This window comes from Simochromis diagramma, unplaced genomic scaffold (assembly GCF_900408965.1).
Source record: "Simochromis diagramma unplaced genomic scaffold, fSimDia1.1 OVJJ01000685.1, whole genome shotgun sequence".
NCBI classification, from domain to species: domain Eukaryota; kingdom Metazoa; phylum Chordata; class Actinopteri; order Cichliformes; family Cichlidae; genus Simochromis; species Simochromis diagramma.
In genome coordinates this window covers 14,771,212-14,794,301 of record NW_024387477.1, presented here as the reverse complement: position 1 = coordinate 14,794,301, position 23,090 = coordinate 14,771,212, and the positions used below count along the sequence as shown (strand labels likewise).

The 23,090-nt window shown below is 41.5% G+C and overlaps 1 protein-coding gene across 3 annotated transcripts; it reads right to left on the bottom strand.

The window, feature by feature from the left end:
- Positions 1-944: 944 nt before the first annotated feature.
- Positions 945-22,509, bottom strand: lnx2b (ligand of numb-protein X 2b). 3 transcript variants are annotated; one of them, XM_040015818.1, is made up of 10 exons: positions 22,272-22,509; positions 16,708-17,295; positions 14,286-14,479; positions 9,194-9,393; positions 6,200-6,622; positions 5,537-5,665; positions 4,496-4,670; positions 3,084-3,324; positions 2,824-2,982; positions 945-2,726 (listed from the first exon to the last, which is right to left on the bottom strand). In XM_040015818.1, the coding sequence occupies exons 2-10, from the start codon at positions 17,109-17,111 to the stop codon at positions 2,591-2,593; spliced, it is 2,061 nt and encodes a 686-aa protein (XP_039871752.1). In that variant the 5' UTR covers positions 17,112-17,295; positions 22,272-22,509; the 3' UTR covers positions 945-2,590. The 3 variants fall into 3 exon arrangements, with proteins under 3 accessions (XP_039871752.1, XP_039871754.1, XP_039871753.1); XM_040015820.1 differs by having other exon boundaries at positions 14,295-14,479; XM_040015819.1 differs by lacking the exon at positions 22,272-22,509 and adding an exon at positions 18,170-21,782.
- Positions 22,510-23,090: the final 581 nt, after the last annotated feature.

The window sequence follows — 23,090 nt, the reverse complement described above, 5'->3', positions numbered from 1 at the left end:
AAAGCAAGTTATGCTCAACTCCACCGGTGGAATCTGACAGCGTGGAAAAGTGTGAAAACATCCATGATCACCAACGGATTTCGAAGGGCTGGACTGCTGCATGATGGAGAGGAGGACACCGCCACGGTGTGTCTCCAAACAGCCATCTCTTTCCTGACAATTCCCTTTGTGCATATTCTCTTACATATGATAAGTCAACATTGAAACACCTGCGGCTTTTAGTCAGGTGCGGCTAATGTATGTACAAAACAGGATTTTCCCCTGATTTTAGCTTGTGCGGCTAATATTCAGGTGCGCTTTGTAGTCCGGGAAATACGGTAAGTTGGTGGTATGTAAGTGCTTATGAAGTGAAGATTTTGAGAGAACTGGCAAATCATAATTGTGAGAAATCACTGTTGAGGACTTTAGAGCATGATTTTAAAATTGCATAACAGGCCTGTGATAAAGCACAAGATTAAAAGGTAGTCTGTATTTTATTGTTCTTATTCTGCCATTGTTTTACTAAGTGTTTTATCCTATTGTAAAGTGTCCTTGGGTGACTTGAAAGGCGCTCATGAATAAAATTTATTATTATTATTATTATTATTATTAATTACAATAGTTTTATTTTTTTTAATTCATGGATACCATGGTTACTTTAAAGGTTTTACAGGATGGAATCTGGAAACATTGGCCACTTCAGTCCTTGTGTCCACTAGGGGTCAGAGTGAACAGGCTAATAAACCGTCCAGCCACAGACTTTCAACATCAGTAACTGTAATAACTTATTTCTAACATTTGCACCCTTCCTCTGTGAATACTGGTGTATTTATAATCCCCTCTAAACTACCCATCAATCATCAAGTATAAATAAAGGGTGGCTTGTAAAGCTGTGCCTTTACTACACTTAACCTTCCTCCCCAAAAAGCCCAAAGTGTACAGAACATTCATAACAGAAAGACGGAATGGTTTCATGATTTTATTGAACATAATGAAACGGTGGACAGGCTAATACACACATTACCTGCTGTAAATTTTACAGCCATCCATAGCTTTTCAACAGGTATCTCACCTATAAAGATGCAACAAAGGCCACTGGGAATGTGTCGACACAGATCTATCAGAGCAAGGCTTTGAATTCCCACAAACAGTAAATATTGAGAAGAACAAATAATGAGGAAAACACATTTTTGGTGGAGCAAAACATTTAAGGCAAGTATAGATTCTGGTTTGTCCTTTGATACCTACAAGGCACCTGCTTATTAAACTCGTTCATTATGAGCAACTTTATCATTTGGAAAGAAACGGAAAGATGATATACATACACATATTCAGTGAATACAGATTAGAAAGTTTTGATTAAAACTCAACGGTCGTCAAATAATCTATTAGCTTCTTTTAAACCAGCTTAAGAGTTTCACAACACAGGTCTAAGTTTCCTGTTTAGAGCTTACAGGAAATAAACCTGATCCAACCCCTAGCAACACAATGCTGACTAAACGCTCTACACATATTTGTTGAGTAAAGAAGCGTGATCTTTACTGTCATGACGTAGACTTCAAATATTTCTGACATTTTAAAATCCTTTAAAATTAGTTTTGTCCAAAAAAAAAAAAGAAAAAGAAAAAATCTCACTGCTGATATTCTCCATGTAGATGCTAATTTTAAATTAAAAATGTCAATTTAAATCAACTTAAGACTTCACTTTCCTGAAATATTTGGTGTCAGCATATTGTTAACAATAACGAAATTCAACTATGTACATATGTTCTATATCACTTAACATCTAATACCATCCACAGGCTGTATACAAAGGATAGATGCAGCCGTTGTGTCGTAGTCCCGTTGTGCAGACTCGAGCTGAGGGGGATAGCGGTCACCATATTGGGTTTTTATAACTGGATGTGACGAGTGAGGTGAGGATCCGACTGAAAATCCACAGGACACTCCACATTCAGTCACTTGTCAGTCACAAGGCCGGTCTGCTCTAAAGCGTTCCCTGCTTTATCGTCCTGTTTCACTCCAAATAAGAAGATAATTTACAAGATGAACTATATGCTATATTCATTAAGGCATAAAACTAGCAACGGAGATCATAAACTCATAAGGAAAATGTTTATTGAGGTTATAGAAAAGGGGGCATCTTCCCATAGACTTCTGTACAACGGGATGTCTTTTTGCAACCAACGAAGTCGTCCCCTGCAGGTCATTAGAAAGAAGGCACTTCTGCATTAGTTTCACTTTGCAGACCCTAAAGCTACATTTTTATACACAGTCTAAGATGTAATCGCTACCAAATAAAACATTAGGCAGATAAGCTAAAAATATACATACAACTTTAAAATGGGATCAGAAAGACACTCCAAAAAAACCGAATCCTTCCAGTTTGTCTTTAGCACAAAATTCATGGATTGTCATCATTGTTACACGACAATATCGCAAAAAACAGTCCACCTATGGAAAATCATCTATTGTACATGGGATGGTTTTGAAGAACACGCATCTTCTGTATGACATGACCTCAAAAATCTCAACGGGTTACATGTGGAAGGGACAGTGAGATTCCCAGTAAAGAAAGAAAGGAGATCACAGAGTGAGCACGTGAGGTTTGCTATACTAGACTTCCCGGCCAGGACACCACAGTCAGCGTGACTTTATTCTTCTGTAGCTTGAGCATTGGGATGAGAGAGGAGTTGTTCATTCCCACAGTTGTAGCTCCGTTCACCGCCACTATCTCATCACCACACCTGAGAAAGCCACGGGACATTTTCGTTATCAGGGTCGGTGCCGAAAAGATGCAGGAGCGGATGATGTAACACGGGAGTCAAAATGTGGTTAACTTACTTGAGGCGTCCATCAAAGTGAGCCGGTGTTCCAGGCACAATGGTTTTGATGAAGAACGGCTGCTGCCCGTGGCTCTCCTCGTAACCCCCAACGATGCTGAAGCCCCAGCTCTCGTTGTTGGTCTTCTGCAGGACGATGTCCCGGCACCAGTGCATGTGACTGAAGAAACGAGTCAGAGTCAGCTCTTTCACATAAAAGCAAAAAACAGCTCAAACAGCACTACGACCGTGATATAAATGATTATACTGAGTTGGCTTTACCTTGGTAATCCCAGCCAGCGAGTCCACAGCGGGGTCCAGTTGAGGGTGTCATCCCGTGAGTCTTCTGCGATGTCGAGTTCGTCATCGTTAGCCTCGGTGTCCTCCTCTGACTCCTCAGACAGAGTCTGAATGACACGAAGCACCACCTGGGACTGAGCTGTCTGAGCCTTCAGCACAGAAACGGCCTCATTGTAGGTCAGCTGAGTCAAATCAACACCGTTGATGCTCAGCAGAACATCACCTGAAGAAATACAGATGATGTTAACAAGGACAAGGCCAGTTCAGTTAAAATTATTGTTTCTGTGTTTAAAGTGATTTTTTTTAAAAACTCCAGATGTCAGTTCAACCACAGACAAAGTGTGGGATGGATATAATATTTAAAGAGCAGCTCTTAAAGAAGTCAGAGTCAAGGCTCTATTTTAGGACATCCTCTCAGTTTTAATGGTCCTTTAGCAGCACATTGTATCCTGGAACAGAGGCAGGAAAAAAAAGATAATTGCCCTTTTCCTGTACTTTTGTAGTGGATTTTCAAACAGAGCTGTCATTTCCAAAATCTTTACACTTATTTATTAAAATACATTGTAATTTTGTTTTCGTTAAAGGCTTAATCGATTGAATTTATGTACAACTATCTCTACAAAAACTGGCTTACTAAATTATTAATCAGTGGACAGAAAAGATGTTCAATTTATTCTGTACAGTGTTGATGGCGTCGATGGTCTTGGAGGTCCAGGGACGGCCAAAAAGGATCCCACATGACTGTAATCATGCATGCCCGTTTATGATGTGTTTAAAAATAGTTTTTTATCCTTAAAGTTGCTGTGTAGCCTGTACAGATGACCCAGAGTTTAGGTTTATTAATCAAATGTAATTGACTCTTGTAGTTCTCTTTCAAACATAAATTTAACAAGTCTTACTTTGCACTTTAGTTTATAACCTCTGTTTTGTGCACTGTGTATGTGTGTGTGCACGCACACAAGTGCAACAGCATGTAGTAGACTAATTGCAGCTCCCTTTAATATAATATCTATAGACTATATGTAATTGCTATATATCTCTCTATAATCCTCTATTATCTATATATATATATATATATATATATATATATATATATTATATCATATTTTTTTTTTTTTTTTTTCCTTTAATTTCTTATTTTAGAATGCCAAGTGATTTGGCCAATGCCCCCTGTCAAGTTGATTTCATCCGATCACCGGCCCTAACCCTGGTTATACATGATAGAAAACTGGCATTTATTGTGAACCCAAAGTGAAAAGTTCTCGACATTTTTGGGGAATTTACATTTTGATATGTTACAGCATAAATTTATCTAAGATAATTTCTAGCCGTAGCCCTTGGCCAAGAGAGCGTTACAAAGACAAGAACACTCTTTTTATTCCTGTGGTTTGTACCTCTTTTGATGGTGCCATCTCGGTGCAAACAGCCTACAGGCTGCACACTTGTGATGTAAACCGGTAGACGGCTGCGACAATCCCTCCCTCCAGCGATCGTGATGCCGAGGGAAAGCCGAGGCTCCTTTTTCAGACTCACAGTCTTCTCCTGACTAGAAAATCCACCTGGAGGATCCTATGGAAACAATGAGACACATTAACACCAAGCAATAAGAAACATATTGACCATCTTCATTGTATGGGTTTTTAAATTCACGTCCTCTACCTCATGTTTTCTCCACAGGAGTTAACCTTTTTTTCGTTTGGCCTAACATACCAGCTAATCACATTCTCTCCAGGATCACTGACTTAATGGATCCCCCTTACAAAACCACTTGTAGAAACAAATGTGAAACATCTGAGATGGAGCTGAGAGGTAAGGGCAGAGGGAACGTGTGAGGTTCAGCACTACGCTCTCGTACTGGAAAAGATGTGTGGAAAATGACAACTTCAACCAGTGTCCTTGTGGCTCTCTGGAGTCTGTAAACCATCAGAAGGGAAGGTGGGGGGTTCTTCCTCTCCACAGCAGGGAATCCCCCCCCCCCCCTTCCCCCCAGCAAGACGAAAAGGCTCGACTCCGCAGGCGAAAGCTAACTGTTACCAGCTTTGATCCTCTGTCTCGCAAAGAAACGGCCAAAAAAAACAACAACAAGACAGTGGCCCCGTAGCGGCAGAGCGAGCAGCACCCGGGGCCTTTTGATCAGGCCAGAGGGAGGCCCCAAAGAAGGGCTTTTATCTCTGCTCACCATTGCAGGTGTCTGCTCTCACCCCTCAAACGGGGGGTTGCTGTTCTTTCCACTCACTGTGTATGGTACAACTGAGTGTGAGCGACACAGGAGTGAACGTCACAATTACGCCGTGTAAACATAAACATGCAAAGTTTGTAAGACACTGCTACCAACGTTGGGGTGTTAAAAGACAACAGCTGGAAACCACCTGGAAACATGGATATAAAATATATAATTAAAAAAAAGACTTGGGAGGAAACTGTTTGTGTGTTACCTTCATGTAGGTGGACCGGCGCCTAAAGTACTGCGGCTCAGGCGTCCTCCTGGATGTTCTGCTGCTTCCTCCTTCCTCTTGAGCCTCCGCAGATCTCATCACCACAAAGTTCACACGCATCTCACTGGCCTGTTGGCACAAAGAATAAAAGCAAATGATTTTACACAAACAAATTTCATACAAAGCTCCTATTATGAATTCCTCTGCCAGGTGGTGTTTACATTGAGGGTTTTGCATGTCTGGTCCACTAACTATCACCTAGGATACATTTTCCATGCTGTGATTGATGGCCCTCCTGGGTGCCTTTGGTCTGTAGAAATTTTAAGATGTATTATGACTTGTAAAGACTTGCTGGGGACAGAGTCCATAATAAACATACTAACAGATGCTTCTTTCATGTCTGTACAAGTTGTAAACAACCTGTGTCCCAAAATGTTGTCAATCAGTTCAGTGTTATTTCTTTATATAGCACCAAATCACAACAACATTTGCCTCAAGGCACTTTACATTGTAAGTTAAGGGCTGCACAATAATAATGTTGATGTCACTTTTTGAATAACTTTTGTGATGTGCAAGTCCTTTTTATTCTTTGTGTTTTTACTTACTTTAAACAGCATCTTAACTTTGTTTATTTAAGAAATAAGGGTGCAGTCTGTAATCTACCTGTATAATCTGGGCTGCACTTTCAGGTGTCCCATGCCTCAGGTCGTGTCCATTGATGGCCAAAACTTTGTCATTGTTCCTCAGTTTTCCATCCTTAGCTGCCAAACCACCAGCCAGCAGGTCCAAGATAAAAACCCCACTCTCATCTGATTTGCGGATGAGTTTGATGCCGAGCGGCTCTGTGCGCTGGCTCTTCACTAGCGTCACCTGCAGGACTGTACCAGGGTTGTTACTGGAGGTAGCGTTGCTATGGGGACTGTGAGAGCCCGGGGAGCCGGTGGAAGTGGGTTGGTTTTGGTCTGAGCGTTGATCCCTTAATTTGAAACCTTTCTCCTGCATGACGGTGAGCCTGAGGAGGGAGGGCAGCTGCAGCACTGCGATGGCCCGAGTGTGGGGAACTGAAGCCAAGCTGATGTCATTCACCTGGAACACGACACCACAAAGAGCAGAAACAACACCGTCACTGATAAAGCAGTTGAGCGCAAACATTACCTGCCTTCACTGTGTACAGTTATTTGTCAAGCATAAAAGAGATCAACCTTTCTTGACAGTGGTGTAATTTGATGTGCTTGGAAATAAAGCTTTGTCATATCTGGCTTTAATGCTATTTAGCATGGTTGCCACAGCAAGATGAACATGCAGATTTTGGGTTGTTCTTGCTGTTAGGCAATAGTACTAACCACCGTGTCGCCCCGCAATACAACGCCCTGCATTAATACGATTTCTGTTTTCCAGAAAAGAGCTGGCGCGACCTAATTCAATGATTCTGTACAGTTTTCTTTTCACAGGCGGTCCATTTGTGCTCATTGTGTTTCAGCTTCTTTAACACAATTTGGTTATTTTCATAAGTTTCTTTCGGCTGGACAGAAACACCAACTGGCATGGATGCAAAAATAATTGCTATTAAGCAGTACAATACATTTTAGGTTGGATTTTGAACTGTCAGTGAACAGCCTGTACTTATCTGCATCGTACACACAACCCAACAAACCCTCAACATGAACGCAATAAAGAAAGTTATCATCCATTTCAATGAAGGAAGATGATTCTTCTCATCACGTCCTGCAGATGGAGTAAACTGGCGGCTGATCACTATATACTATTGTGAGGTAAATGAATTGAAAAGAGAGGGGGAGCCATGCAGGATGCCATATATAGACAGAGAAGCAGAAGGGCAATGGCATAAAATTCAAATAAATCATCTCCAGTAGAAAGAATTTTTTTTTTCCTGTAGTCAGGAAGTTTTTCTCACTCAGTCTAGACCCAAGCCACTCAGTTGTTTCTTTTGGAAGATCCAAATCTCATATTAAGTCATTTAACTCTGAGTAAATAACTGCGAGTAATCTTCAAAGTCCTCATCACTAGAATGTTGTGCATCTGGAGACAAAACACCATCACGCGCTCGTCTCTCATCAGCTGAAAAAAATGAGCGGTGGCATTTCATCTAAATGTGGTGCAGGTCTCATGGCTGATGGCAGGTTAGGGGAACTGATAAATGATGCAGTTTTTGAACTGTATCCAGAAATATTGACTAAACAGAAGCCACAAAGCCATTCTGTGGCTTCCTCCGTGCCACTGAAAACATTAAAACCAGACTTATTTTGCCCTTGGTTGTCTAATTTCATACCAAAATAAGCAGAGCATGTTTTTTCCACAAAACCTGTTATGTTTTGTTGCTATTTGGCTGAAGTGAAGCATCCACAGATAGGAAAAACATCTGGATCATGTTTATAATTGCCATTTGTAAAAAAAAAAAAAAAAAAAAAAAAAAAAAAAAATCAGTGTTACATTTAATAATCATTATCTGCTCCACAGTTTAGCTTTTTTCTTCTTTCTTTTTTCACTTGCAGCAGGAATCCTCCCCTCAGTTTACATTGTTGTCATTAGGTTTGTTTAAACACAATCGTGCATGCCACTTGAAAAGGGAGTGACTGGAGTCAGGTGGGGACGCCTAAGGGAGGCTCAGGCCTCTCATACTGTCACTACAAACTGTGGATTATTGCTGTAGTTTAAAGTTTATCAGCCCTCAGGGGCCCCCCCACTGGCCTGGGCCCCCAAGCAAGGTGCTGCTTGCCACCAGGCAAGGCAGGCAACTGCTTGTCTGTCTGGAAATTCGAGCTTCCTCCCACAGTCCAAAAACCATGCATGTTAGATTAACTGGGTATTCCAATTAGGTGGGAGGTATAAACGTGAGTGTGAATGCTTGTCTGTTTCTCAGTGTTAGCCCTGAACTGGAGACGCTGAAGGAGAAGGATGGACATTACACTTTAGTTTTGTTGTCCTCTTAATAAAATAATCACGATTATCACAGCTACGTAAACATTAATTCCAAGTCTCTTCTGTTTGAAGTCTGCCTCACAAATCTAAGAATAGGCCTCAGCAAAAATCAGTCTGTTGTTTCAATCATTTTTTTAGGTTCACAAACAAAGGAAGCAATTGTTTCGCGTCCTGAAAGCGAGCTGTTCTCCGGTACGGTTTTTGTTTTCATTTCCAGGTCTGGGATTGCTTAGCTTTAGAGGAAAAGTTAAAATGTATTTCACAGGAAATTTATTTCAGAGCAATGTGAGGGTAGAAATCGGATGTGGAATATTCTTGTTATTGATATTCTGCACTCCCATTATTCTCTGCGGAAACCAAACGCAGTTCCTCCTTAATGTTTGAACACTATTAAAGTGAAAGGCAGTGGGTTAGTCAGTTACACCAACAAAGTAAAGTTGCTCAAGCTAACATGACGCACTTGTGCCAGGTAATATTAACCACGCCTTGTTGCCATGGAGACAAAACTTGTTTATCTTGAATGTCTACTTTCCCACCCCCTCTAACGAGCAGTGTGTTTACAATACCATGAGAAGTAGTCATAAGGTGTTGTGTGCGAAACAATTTTGACCTCGACTGTCACGCTATGCCACGACACGAGATTTCTAAATCCCAACACTGACTAACAGCTGAATACGACTTAATCCCAGCTCTTCCCTCGTTCTTGTTTTCTCTCACCTCTAAAATATGGTCTCCTGGTGCCAGCCTGCCATCTCTAGCTGCTATTGAGTCCCGCACAATTTCTTGTATGACTATGTTTCCCAGCGGTGTGTCTTTCCCCCCCACGATCCGAAGGCCCAGCTCCTCTCCGGGTTCATCTCTGATCAGCTCCACGACAGTGGCCTCGGCCACCAAACTGGACCGCAGGGAGTTGTTGTCTGTAGGAGAGGGAAAAAGAAAAGCAACAGTAATAAACATGGCTGTATGTCCTGTTTACTCCCAGTTCTCTCCTCTTTTTCACTGGAATGAACCTTGTAAAATACCTAACCTTGCAAAATACCCAATGCAGGAACACCAGCAGAAAGAAGGAAACAAACAGATATAATCATACAAGTTTGAGCTGTTTGGAGTCCAGCTTGACTCTGATTAATTATGTTTTTGTTTTTTATCTTTGTAAACGGTTCTTATCTTCCAAATATGGTAACCCGCCCACAAGTTAAACAAATTCTAGCCCTACTTTACTGAGGTGTCACACTTCCATAGATCCAAAAACACAACAGAAAAGGCAAAGCTGGTTCAATTCAGTGGTGTAAAAATACAGCTATAATATATTTATTCACACACCAGAAATCAATGTTTTTTCCACACATGAATAAAAACACTAAAAGATTCACACCAGCACTTTAAATTGTTTTTATTCCCTGCAGGATGTTTCAACACGGCATGCAAGTAAATTGTTAGCATAAACAAAACCTGCTCAGTGTATAAAACCCAGGCTTGGATCTAGAGCAGGGCCGACATATCCTCAGCATAACCATGTATAATATCCACAAAACTTAAAAAGAAGTTATACACACACAATACGGTAATATCATGTTGAAGCACAGTACGTATCACTCTGTGAGGCTCCTGCCTACGACAGCCGTAATGCTCTGACAGTCCATCAAGCGGTGCGGCTTCGTAGCTTAGCAAAGTCGTACTAAAACATTTGACAGATTTTCCAGCGCCGTGTACGACATAAAATCATTTCGAGGTCAGTAAACACAACCAGAATTCATACATAAGGCACACGGGATCATAAGGGGCACCGTCGATTTTCAGAAAAATCACAGGATTGATTTTAAGTGTGCCGTATTTTCCAAACAATGCGGTAATAACGACGGCCCGCTAGCATGCTCTACCAAAAATAGTGCTTTGTTGTGTATCTGACGGACGAAAGCTAAACCAGTTCCACACCACCGAAGCTGCAGCATTTTTACAAACCAATTCTGGTTCATCTGTTTCATTTAATGATCCGCCTTCGCCCTTCTCATTCTCTAGAATAGAATAGAATAGAATAGAATACTTTTATTTGTCAATTTCTTCAAATGTACTTGCCATACAAAGGAATTGAAATTACGTTCACACTGTCCCAAAAAATGCGTAGGCATTGAAACAATTAGGTGCAGATGCACAACAAAAACAAAACAGCCCTAACAATAAGATAATAAATAGTAATATAATAATATAAATAATATAAATAGTGCTAAAAGAATACTAAAAATATATATGTAGCAGCAGGTGTGTGCAATTGCGATGCAAGTCAGGAATGTTTTCAGTTCTTGATTCAGAGAGTGTTTCCTTGTTGGAGAGTGTGGGGGGGTAGAGTCCAATCTGTCTACTATACTTCTGCCAATCTGGTGATTCTGCTGGCTGGGAGCCGGGAGGGAAGAGAGTTCAGCAGTCTCACAGCCTGGTGGATGAAGCTGTTGGTGAGCCTGGTAGTGCGGGAGCGGAGACTTCTGTATCTCTTTCCAGAGGGCAGGAGGCTGAACAGACAGTGCGCGGGGTGGGTTGCATCGTTGACAATTGTGATGGCTTTGCGGGTGAGGCGAGTGGTGTAAATGACTTGCAGGGAGGGGAGTGGTACACCAACTATCCTCTCAGCTGTTCTCACAATACGTTGTAGAGCTTTTCTGTTATAGTCAGTGCAGCTACCGCCCCACACAGTGATGCAGCTGGAGAGGATACTTTCAATAGTTCCTCTGTAGAATGTAGTCAGGATGGGTGGTGGAGCACTTGCCCGCTTGAGTTTGCGCAGGAAGTAGAGGCGCTGTTGTGCTTTCTTGGCCAGTGATGCTGTGTTGGTGGTCCAAGAGAGGTCCTCACTGATGTGCACCCCCAGGAACTTGGTGCTGCTCACCCTCTCCACCGCAGCGCCGTCGATGGTCAATGGGGGGTGACAGGTGTGGCCTCTCTGGAAGTTGACAATAATCTCCTTGGTCTTACTGACATTTAGCAGGAGGTTGTTGTCTCTGCACCACGTGGTCAGGAGCTCAACCTCTTTCCTGTAGTGGGTCTCATCGCCCTTGGTGATGAGCCCTACCAGCGTTGTGTCGTCCGCAAACTTCACAAGGTGGTTGGAGCTGTAGGTTGGTGTGCAGTCATGTGTCAACAGGGTGAAGAGCAGAGGACTGAGCACACAGCCTTGTGGAGCCCCCGTGCTTAGGGTGATGCTGTTTGAGACCTTGTTGCCTACACGCACCGCTTGAGGCCTCTGGCTGAGGAAATCCAGCAGCCAGTTGCAGAGGGAGGTGCTGAGGCCCAGTCTGTCCAGTTTACAGATGAGTTGTTGTGGTATTATGGTGTTGAATGCTGAGCTAAAGTCTATGAACAGCATTCTCACATATGAGTCTTTCTTGTCCAGATGAGTTAGGGCTGGGTGGAGGGCAGAGCAGATTGCATCCTCTGTGGATCTCTGTCGCCGCCATGCTTTTTCCGCCATGTGCGTATGAAAACAAAGGCACTGCGCATGCGCGTTTGACCCATATTCTATCGCGATATTTCATTTTCTTATCGTTGCCCGACATTACACCGGTATTACCGTGAACGGTATGATACGGCCCAGCCCTACTTGGATCATCAAATGGGACACTGCCATTAGGACAGAGGATGAGGGGAGGAAAAGAAGCTATAAAGGAGCATGAATTGTGCTGACCATTTAATAATATTTTCATTGTCATCGTGATATAAACCTGCTAAACAAGTCTCCTAAGGCTGTCTGAAAGGCAGTGAATAGGAAAAGTAATTCATATTAAAACACATGAATACCTTCACACTCAACATGCAAATATTTGACAATGTTCAATAAAAACTTTTTCTTAAAAAACTAATAAATTCTTTATTCAGTGAACATAAGGTATTTAGCGCTTGGTCGCAGTGCCAGCAGCGTGCCTTTTAAAACCACAGAAATTGGAAGCTTAGTGCATATTTATTTATGTATAAATGTATACAAACATTTTCATTGATTGAAACTACAGAAGAAAATAGTAGAAGCAATCTAAACAGTGACGAGTGACTCCAGAAACTATTTGGAAGCAAAAACAGGCCCTTCAACGCATTAATGGTCCGTGACTATGCGAGAGTCTTTGTAAAGGTCAGTTGTCCCACAAAACACTACGGCGCAATGCATCAACGACACATGCATTCTTCAGGTGAATACGGGGCATAACGGCTACTCGTCCATGGTGTCTGTAGCTTTCCACATTCTCTTACTTATTCACTTTCTATTTCACCTCGCATAAAGTTAGCTCAGATACACTGATAGCTTGTTTACACATTTCAAGATGCCTCTTACCCCATCACCTCTTTTCTAGCGATGTCACAAGCTCTCAGTAAACGCCCTATTAAGCACAACTAAGTTACAGGGGGTTTATACTTAAATCTACCCTGGACCTGATGTGCACCTCCATGTCAGTAGATTGCGATTGCCCTGCTCAGTACTCCAGATACCTCCTGTGTATGTCTGGCAACTTTGGTGAGAATGATATTAATCATTGCTTCAGTTTCTGAATTTGCAGATGTGTGCAAATTCTCAGAGGGAGAATGCTGCAACTATCAGAATGGTTGAAGGCAGTGGAAAAACATTATATGCCCATATATGGTACATTATATGGACCATATAATGTACCACAAGTATTAATGTTGGTGTTGGCCAGTTGTTTAGGTTAAACATTACATATAAAGGATCAATGTTAGTTGACTTATACTTTAAAACAACTCTACAGAAATAGAATCCAAACTTTAAATGATCTTCCTGTTGCTGCAAAATTCAGAGAAAACCCAAAGCGTGAAGAGCAGGCTGTAGGAGCATTTTTTGTAATGTTTGTGTTCAGATAAGCTGAGCATATCTTGTGCTCATCTTTTTTCCTGAATGCAGAGACAGATATGATCGTCTCCTTTAACTCCCAGCAAGACATTTTGGTGAGAAAAACACCGTCTTCACCAACATTTTAGAAATGTCTGTTTTCCCATCGATACTTACATGGAATAACACACTATGACATAAACCAGTAAATCTGTGTCGTTTGTGTTTCCGGGATGCGCTGAAGAGTATCGTGAAAAGGAAACAGAGTGACGCAGAGTGGACCTCAGTTTGTGATTATAACAGTGAGATAGCGCAAACTCTGCTGCACTGCACAGCCTCGCTCTTCCGTGGAAATGGCCTGTGCATACACACAGACCATACAAGTACTTACATGCTTACTCCTCAGCAATACTACCAATGTATTTGCTCCCATTCAGTTAGAAAGCTATGAATTTTACTAGCGGCAAAGATAGTGAAACCTGGATTATTCAACATGATGAAGTTTTTATGCTGGGGGGGGCAGCATTACTAAACATATCTAACATCATTCTAGATTTATGAGTCTGCTGAGATTTTAACAAAGATTTTTCAAAAATCAAATGACAGATTATAGTTGCACAAATATAAACTTCACTGTGGACACCTGGTACCAGTTGCTTGGCAACTGTGTTTTACTGAACTTTGGTCGGTGATGCCGGCTTGCAAGTTGCTTTCAGGGTTTTTCCCACCCATGATGCAACTGTCTGGTTAAACTGTGTGTGAGCTGGTACATGTTCCTACAGCCAGGCTGATGATTCACCTGAGACAGACAGAATCAAACCCTTAAAGGCTAAAAGCAGCAAATCGCGTGTGTGCCCTGACAATCACCCTACCAACTGGAAATATTCCTGTTAAGCCTAGAAGCTTCTATAAAGATTATTTGGTACTGTTCTAACGCACACCCTGAGAAATTGCGGGTTTTAAAATAATAAAATAACTCCATACCTTCCTCACCTTCCTCATAGGCAGGATTAATGAGCCCAGGCTCGGGCTGATCCCGGGTTGAATTTCGAGACAGTGTTGCTGAGTGTTTCGCATCTCCAGACCCTTCTCCGTCACCCTTACGTCCCTTTAATTCATTCCATGAGGGCCTCTTCCTCTTCTCTGCTTCCTCTCTGAGTCTTCTAAAAACAGGACATCTGAGGATTGACAGAAGCACGAAGAACATTAAAGTGGGTGAATTAGTGATGTTAAAAGGAGTTTAAAGAGGATCTTTTATTACAATTTGGAGCTACAGCTTTATATTCTTTTACTAGAGTATCTTTCCAAACAATTCTCATTTCCCTTATGCTGTGCAGCCCATCAGTCCACCCACTGTCTGAAACAAGCTGCTTTTACTTCCATCCCTTCCCTTTAAAAAAACAACTTTCCTCTAATTAGCTGCTCATCAGAAACAAAGTTTGAAGAGCAGCTGGGTGATGAAGCTGTGTTCAAGACCAGTGCTGTTGAGATGACAACACCAAGGAAATCCCCTCCCATTGACATCATACAGATCTGACAGAAAAGAAAAAAAACCGAGCATTACAGCTGTCGGAGTTTTTGGCTCGAAGGAATTAATTCTACATATGATTACATCATTTGAACTTTGGCCACATTTAATAGGAGATCCCACCTTTGTAGCTGTATTCATATATAAGTGAAGATAATGAAAAATATTATAGGTACATGTACAGGAACGGCTGAAAATGAACTCAGGGAACAAAATTCAATGTTAACTGTGTTTTGTGAGAGCAAAGAGACCAGAGGAGAAGCACTATGCAGATTTCTCTGCATTGCAGAGTGTCTGTTGAGACAGGCTGAATCTGATTAAGCCTGTGCTGGAACCGGTGCCTGGTCTTCATGCCTGAACTTTGCCTCCTCACTGTTTACACAGAGAAGCTGCAGCAAGCTAATTTTCCTCCCACAACTGACTGCGTCATAGCGGCCACTGGACGATAAGCACCACACTCTCCATGTGAAAACAAGAAGAGTGACCTGTGCCTCGTATCGAACACAATAACTACACAGCTGTGTGTTCACAGACGAACTATGCTACCAGCAGTAGCTGGTAGAGTTTCAAAGAGGACACAGCTACGGTGGCCCTGAAAGGTCAAACGGACTGCGAGTTAAGAAAACACCAACAAACGGAAAAGCATACAAAACATGACTAAAATAGAAAAAAAGAACACATGACAAGAAGTAGAAAAACATAAAATCTCACAAAATACAACAGGAGTGTTTATGTGACACAATAACATGACGGACCAGGTGCAAATGTAACAGAAACCAAAACACGCAAAGGTTTGCACTTTTGGTGTTTGAGGATTCATCTGTGTTGCGAGAGAGAAAAAGATGCAGGTGATATGCAGTTTAAACACATGATTCATATAATACTGTAGATACGTGTTTGCTATTAGCCTGTTAGCTTGTCACTTTTTATTTTTAAATGGCTTTTGCTGCAACTTTTCTATTTCTGTTGTATTTTATTCAACTTTCATTGTGTTTTGTGTGTTTTCTTAAGCTTGAGCACATTTGACCTCTCAAGGCCACCGTACAAAAACACAGCCATAGATGTTATGTTTTTCTTTTCTTATTTCCGGCAAAGTAATCAGAATTTTCTCACAAAACCCTGCAGATCTTGTGTTTATCTAAGTTTTTCTTCTTGTTGTCGTTTCTACGAGAATGGTAAGCTACAATACTCGTGCCTGTGAGCCAAATATGAGGCTATAAATAACAGTTAGCTTAATCGACAAACTGGAAAAAGGGAACAAATTTAGGTGGCTCTTTCCAAAGCTTAAAAAAAAAGAAAGAAACTGCCTTCCTGCACTTAGTCAGCTTACTAATTAACAAGCCTGCAATAAATCTTTAATCTGTCACACGAATCCCCCTGTAAATCTGTGATATGGCCACGTTACACATCAACTGTCAGATTAACAAACAGTTTCCGCAGTTCTGCAAGGTGGACAGGCTAGATGTCTTCAAGCTAGGCTAAACTAAACGAAAGCCAGCTGTAGCTTCAGATTGAGTAAACAGCCATTCAACACTCGTCTTAACTCTTACCTAAAAAGCAAGAAAGCAAATGTTTCTGAAAAAGTTCAACAGTTCTTGTGACAACCACATGGCCGATGAGTTAGGTCGCTGGTAGTTTACACAAGAAGGCATCAGAGATGAACATGAATATAACATAGGACACATTACATAAACACCATCATAAACGACAACCTTTGTCTGAAGCAGGCAGATGGTTCAAAATGAAGGAAAACTAGGTAAAACTATTGCACTGCGTATAATGTCGTCATAAGATACTCATAATAGATTTAGAGTTTCATGTGTGTTAGAACTGTGAAGGTCAAACAGTTTCCACAGTCAGCATCCCACTGAGTCTTACCTGTTGTGCAGGTGAGGCTGCAATTCACAGCGCTGCATCGTCTGCTGGCACTCCGCACAGTGTGGGCACATAACCGTCAACTTGTCCAGCAGGTTCCTGACCAGCAGGCTGGAGGGACGGCACTGATGTAACTGCAGCCGCTGGCGGTCCACAGGGCAGAAGTCCTGCTCCTTCAAAAAGCTGCTCAAACAATGAAAGCAGTAAGTGTGGCCGCACGGTGTGTCCATTGGCTTCAGTAAAGGCTGCAGACAAATGTGGCAAACCAGTTCATCGTCCACCTCATCCTGGTACTCGTACAAGTGGGAGTCCTGGCTGTCGTGCTGCTGGCCGCACTCCTTACAGACGCGTGCCCACGACAGGCCCACAGTGCTGCTGCCGCTAACTTTGGTTTCTGTTGTAGCCATTATCTGAGAGAGCTCAGTCCAGTTTTCTGTGTCTGGAAAGGATCAGCGCGCTCTTATCTCCTCACAAACTCTTTTAGTATATTTCATAAGTCTACGTTTGCATTCCCGCAGCCAAATCCACTCCAGCAGTGAAGCAGTTTATCCAGAGTCGAAAATGTTATCTCCACATCTTCATGTTGATTCTCTGTTGAGAGAGAAACACAGTTAAGTGTACAGCAGACCATTCCTACTTAAACTGGGCAGCTACACAGGAAATGACAAATCCACAAAGCTGCAGCAATATGGCAGAAAGCTACAGCTGCTTCCTCTCAGCAAGTTTCCTGAGGGACAAAAGGAATTCTCATCTCAGCTAAAAGTCACAGTGCTTCTCACTGAAAGCGCTGAACTCTGTGAAATGAGCCAGAAGAAAACAGACTAAAGTCAACCTTCTGTTAATGGGAAGGAACAAAGGCAAAGCACGCACGGGAGTAAGAATTCTGAATGAACTGGGCAGAAACGCAATCCCCTTCACTAATGACCCCTTGCACCCAAACGGCAGTGGTCTCTATCCCTTTGTGCAGGTCGTAATCTCCTTTTAATTCCCTCTCATAAGAAGAGCACTGATTAGAGAGAAACTGGAGAAACTTTTAGACAACCTCTCCAAATAAGAACAAATGAAGAAACATCACAAATTACACCAAATGTACTGAGGTGGATATTGTGAAATCTCCCACCGAGGACACATCATCCATCAAAACAGTTTGTTTGCGGATGGAAATAATCAGTGATTATTTATTAACTGCTTTATTAACTTGATTAGCAAAATAGCTTGATGTACTTTCAGAATACTTTGGACTGTCAGAAAGGCTAAGAAATCCACAAAGACCATCATAAGACACATGGCTTTATCTTACTGATGCAAATCAACTAAAGACAAATGTTCTGTTGCACATAAGAAAATGACAAAATGAGCCACCACAATAAAGTCCCTATGTTCAGGTCCCCTGTCTTTGTGATCGCAGCGCTGATTTCAGACACAAAAAGACTGCTTTATCTTCGGTGTTATTGAAGCGACTCACCCGAGATGATATCTTTGCTGTCAAGCGCCCAGTAGCCACTGCACGCAAAGGAGAGACTCTAGCAGTTGCCTGAAGCCTGAATGAAACCAGAACCCTGCCTCCTCACCAGCAGACCGTCAGAATAATGACTGTGTGTGTGTGTGAAAGAGAGAGAGAGAGAGAGACTACGTGTGTGTATGTGCATCAGTGTGGATGTGTATGAGCTCCAATTGCACCGGTGTGAGGAATGCAGAGGGGAATTGAATATAACTAGGCACCATGAGAGGAAAGGAGAAATGGTTGTTCTGCCTCCATCATCAGTGCCTCGGTGTGTGTGTGTGTGAGTGTGTGTATGTGAGTACGTGCGTAGGTTTGGGGGTTGGTGGCTCAGACTGCTGATGTTGCACTACCACAGGTAAAGTACTCTCAGTAGCTGAATGAATGACTGCAAACACAAAAGCCTGGTTATAAATATGTGCAAACATCTCTCCATATACATGCACACAGGCCTTCTCCCTACTCTTTCTTCACTTTGTACAGCCGATACCCATTCCTGTTACGAATCGGGGTCAAGGATACTGTAGCACAGAGACACACACAGTAAAAACCAGGCTACGCTCCATTTACCTTGAAAACACATCACTCGGTGGATGACGGTAAAGTAAAATCCACCATCTGAATTAATGAAGAGGTAACAATTCAGCCAGGCTTTACATTAAAGGTGCATTTGATTTGTGCTACAGTGACATGCACTAGCTAGTCTTAGAGAGCTTCCGAAAGGTTTTGTATTCCAACACGCCCTCATTAAACATGGCTTCATAGGAGGATAAATAGCATCCTGAAAAATGATGGTAATCTCAGAATCGCTGGCTGTAACGCTATTAGCCTTTTAACCATGTTCCTTTAAAAAAAAAAAAAAAAAAAAAAGCATGACCTCGATCAAAGTACTCATCTTTCTTGGGAATTCCCACGTGAAATGGAGAGTTTTCAAAAAGTTACAGCATAATGTGGTCAAGTAACAACCTCCAGGGCTGAAAAATGAAGCCAAAGTAAGAAAGCGCTACAAACTGCAGGCACTGCTTTTGTTTCAAAGCGTGTTAATCTCTTTAAAATGTCCAATGTCAAAGCAGAAAAAAACCACTTTAAAACTATGCAGAAAAAAAGGTTTTTTGTCTCTATAGGTCATTCTACGCTTCATAACAGGTAAAAATGAATATTTCATAGCTGATCCATTTAAATTGTGTTATTAAGTTTGTATTAAGTATTAGAGGTGTGGAAATGATAAAGTGTCTACTTTAAAAGAAAATTAAAGCCCACGCTTATGAAACCAGCGGTTTTGAAATAGATATGGTGAAATATGTTAAGAAGCAACCAAAGAGGAAAGGCTACACCAGGGAACACCTTATCCAAATCAAATGCCTTGTAGTCATGTGACAGCGTAAGCTTTTGAGGGAAGTGTCTGTGGCCCTACAGAGTACTTTGGTCTCTTTTAGAGGATTACCCGAGGTGGCGTTTCTTCAAAGCCGGGCCCAATCCCATGCCTTGATAGCTGATATGAGTGAATCACATGTGCTGCCACACCCTCGGTGAACACAGGTGAGGCCATGTTAGACAGTAATTTCTCAGGTCCATGAGACAGGAGGTGTGCCATGTCTGCCTCTACCTTCCATTAATGTCTGGCATTAAATGACAATACCGCACTTAGAATGGAAAATTAATGGAATTAGTTACCCAGACATGAATAACTGTTAATCATCAGGCGAGCATTTCTCAGAGATTAAACCACATTTTTGCTTATGACTTGAATATGTTCTGAAGCCTGTAATTCCTTAAGAAAATTACACTGCCTTGTTTTTCCTCAGTCCAGATGATGAATCGTTCCAGTGGTCAAGGTAACGTGAGATAAGCAGGATGCCAGGAGACTAGGGAGAAATGTCTTATCATCCATGGTGGAAGTCTGACTGACTACTCTGTGTGTATGTTTTACTCCCTGTTTGTAACTCTTAGCTTTCAGTAACTTTATTATCTATAATAAAGATTACTTTTTGATTGCAAGGACTATTTTTTCTCTTGAGCGTCTTGAACTGAAATTGAATCTAATCTTTATAATCAAAGTTCAACGCCACGTGTTTTGAGCAGTCTCTGAGAAATCTTATGTAACTGCTATAGCAACAGGATGCAAAGTCCTCTGTTTTAAATACAATCACCAGTATTTGCATTGCATATCTACTGTGTGTGGACATAATCAATAATCATTTCCAACAACACAATAAAACCATAATTTGCCAAAAATGCCTTCCCCCAGTTTAGCTTCTCTTTGGCTCAAATATACATACAAATAAAGCTTCTTAAAGCAGACTCGTGCACAGTGTGGTGTGGAGCCAGTCTCATAACCACAAATCATGCACAGAGGTCAAGCTTGTTTGCACAAGGCATAAATGCCTCCCAGTGTACAGCAGCCAAGCAAACACCACATATGTATGTAATTTCATTATGTTATTACAGAGAGAAAACTGGGGCTGTAATTCATGAACAAAATCCCCACGAAAAAATCCTCAGCAGAGGATTACTTTGTCAACAGTTTCTTTCTTTTTTAAAAATTCTAACAGTTCAGCATTAAAAAAAATTGCATCCTCTGCTCTGGATTCATTTACAGCAGGAGTGACACAAATATAAGATTCCTGTGCATTTGACTCAAGACGTATAGTTATTTAACTGAAACAGGTTAACTTAATCCAACTGTGAACAAAAGAACAAAAGCAGTTTCAAGCCATTACAATAACAACACCACTACACACAATTACACTATAACAGTATAAATTTAATACCAATAGCACAAACAAAAAAAAACAGGCCCACTGAGGCATTTTGTCCATTTGTAAACTAAAAATAATGAGTTTACTCCAGAGGCAACCTGGCAAGAAAAGATAAATCAACGCATATCAACTCTAGCAAACCTCCATCGAGATCTGGCAAACACACAGTCAGTGTTAAATACCAGAGCAGTGTGGTAATCAACCAACACCTGCGGCAAGGTCTTTAACCCTTAGAGAGTGTTGCAACCAATATACAAAAGACCCACGCACACATAGTGAAGTTTTTATGTTTGTGCCACTTTTGCAGCTTGTAAGTGGTGAAAGAGGTTCTTAAGCATAATGGCTTCTTTAGAGTACATTTATTCTAATATGTGGTGATAATATAAGTCATATACTGTATTAGTTTACTGGGTAAGTAGACATGTTTTGATCACATGCCACAAAAAACAAGTAGTCTTCACTGCACTGATGTGGAACATCTGGAGTTCTTTGTGGTTTTAGTTTAGGAACGACTGATCCTATTGAGGGCTAAAGGCCACTGTTGGGGAGTGTCTTTGGTTTACATCAAACAGAGTTAAGGTCGATTGTATTTTTCAAAACATCAGGATGAATCAAGGTTTCTCAGCAGAACATCACATTTAAGTAAATGCTAACTAACAGACCCGGTCAGTGGATTTAATACTGTGGCTCATCTTTATTATTTCCTCTCTGAAATTTACATTTCATAGAAATAATAAGGAAAGCAGGCTAAAAACTTCAAACGCCTTCAGATTGAATAAATAACCATTTTCTCTGCATAGTTAAAAATTTCGCACATGGAAAAAACACAGATACTCGGTGACAGCAACAGGGGCATCTGCGATCATTTTCCACTCTGCCTGCCTGGATGTGCGTGCTGTCACTGCCACCATAAATAACTCACTGTCCCTCCATTGACAACCGACGGCTGTTGCTGAGCTCCTAATCACAACACCACCTTGACAGATCCAAATGACAGAGGGGGCAATAAAAGCAGCTCTTCATAGGTATCGGCCAGGATACTGGTTAATGAGGCAGGTAAAGTGAGCGCATGAAGACATTGCTTCACCTTCAGCTACACCGTGTGTGCCCCGCGGAGAAAGCGCTAACTGCTACACACCTTGAGCGACTTACTTTTCCGTGAAAGCGCGAATTTTGCGCTCTAAGACTCGTTTACGCGAACAGAGCGCTCACATGAAGCGTAAAAGAAAGAACACAACGGCTACTAATGATATTTGTACACAGAAACGAAGAGAATTTGCCAAAGTCGAAGCCGAAACTCGTCTTACCTGTGTGAAGGTTGTTTTCCGGAAGCAGAAGCAAACGTGTCGCAAGCTAGAACAGCGAGGTCTTTGTGAAGTCGGACAGCAGCGAAATGAAAACGGCACAAAGTCTGGCCAGTGTCTCCCCCGAGCTGGTTTTCATTAACTACTTTTTTCTTTTCTTTCTTTCTTTTTACCACATAGCAGCCGTTGACCTGTCCCAGGTGCAGCTGAACCTGCAGGCGAAGACTGGGCGTCTTTCCCAGTTTCGAGCAAACACACTGAACCAAAAAGAGGTTGAGCACCGGAGGGAAGTCCATGCAGGTGTACACAGTACCGTCCCCCTTTTCCAAGGCAGTAGGTTTTACATAACAGCCCGCTCTTTCCAGGCAGACAAAACACTCTTTCAAAGCAGTAACTCACCCCAAAGCATTATATTTTGCTTTGATATCTAACTCTATATATCCATCTATGACAAAATGGAAAAAAAAACACTCCCATTATTTTAAAAAGAGACGCATATTCATGCCTTTTTTATTTTATTTTCATTTTTTTAATGATACACAAAGTATGCAAGTAATTAATTGTTTTACTTTTTCAAAGTGCCTTCATCTAAGTTATTGTGAGTTTTGTACAGTGCAACATTCAGTTTTAGATGTGTGAGGTCACGGATGCTAAAACAAAAACAAAAAACACCAACAGCCAGCCTGTTTACGTATAAACTGGTGTGCTGGTAATAAAAACCCACTGTCTGGTTTCTGAATATTCTCTGATGATAAAGAAAATAAAGGCTATATGGTGAGATAGCATGTAGCAGAAATGGATATTCATTTAGAAATATGCAAT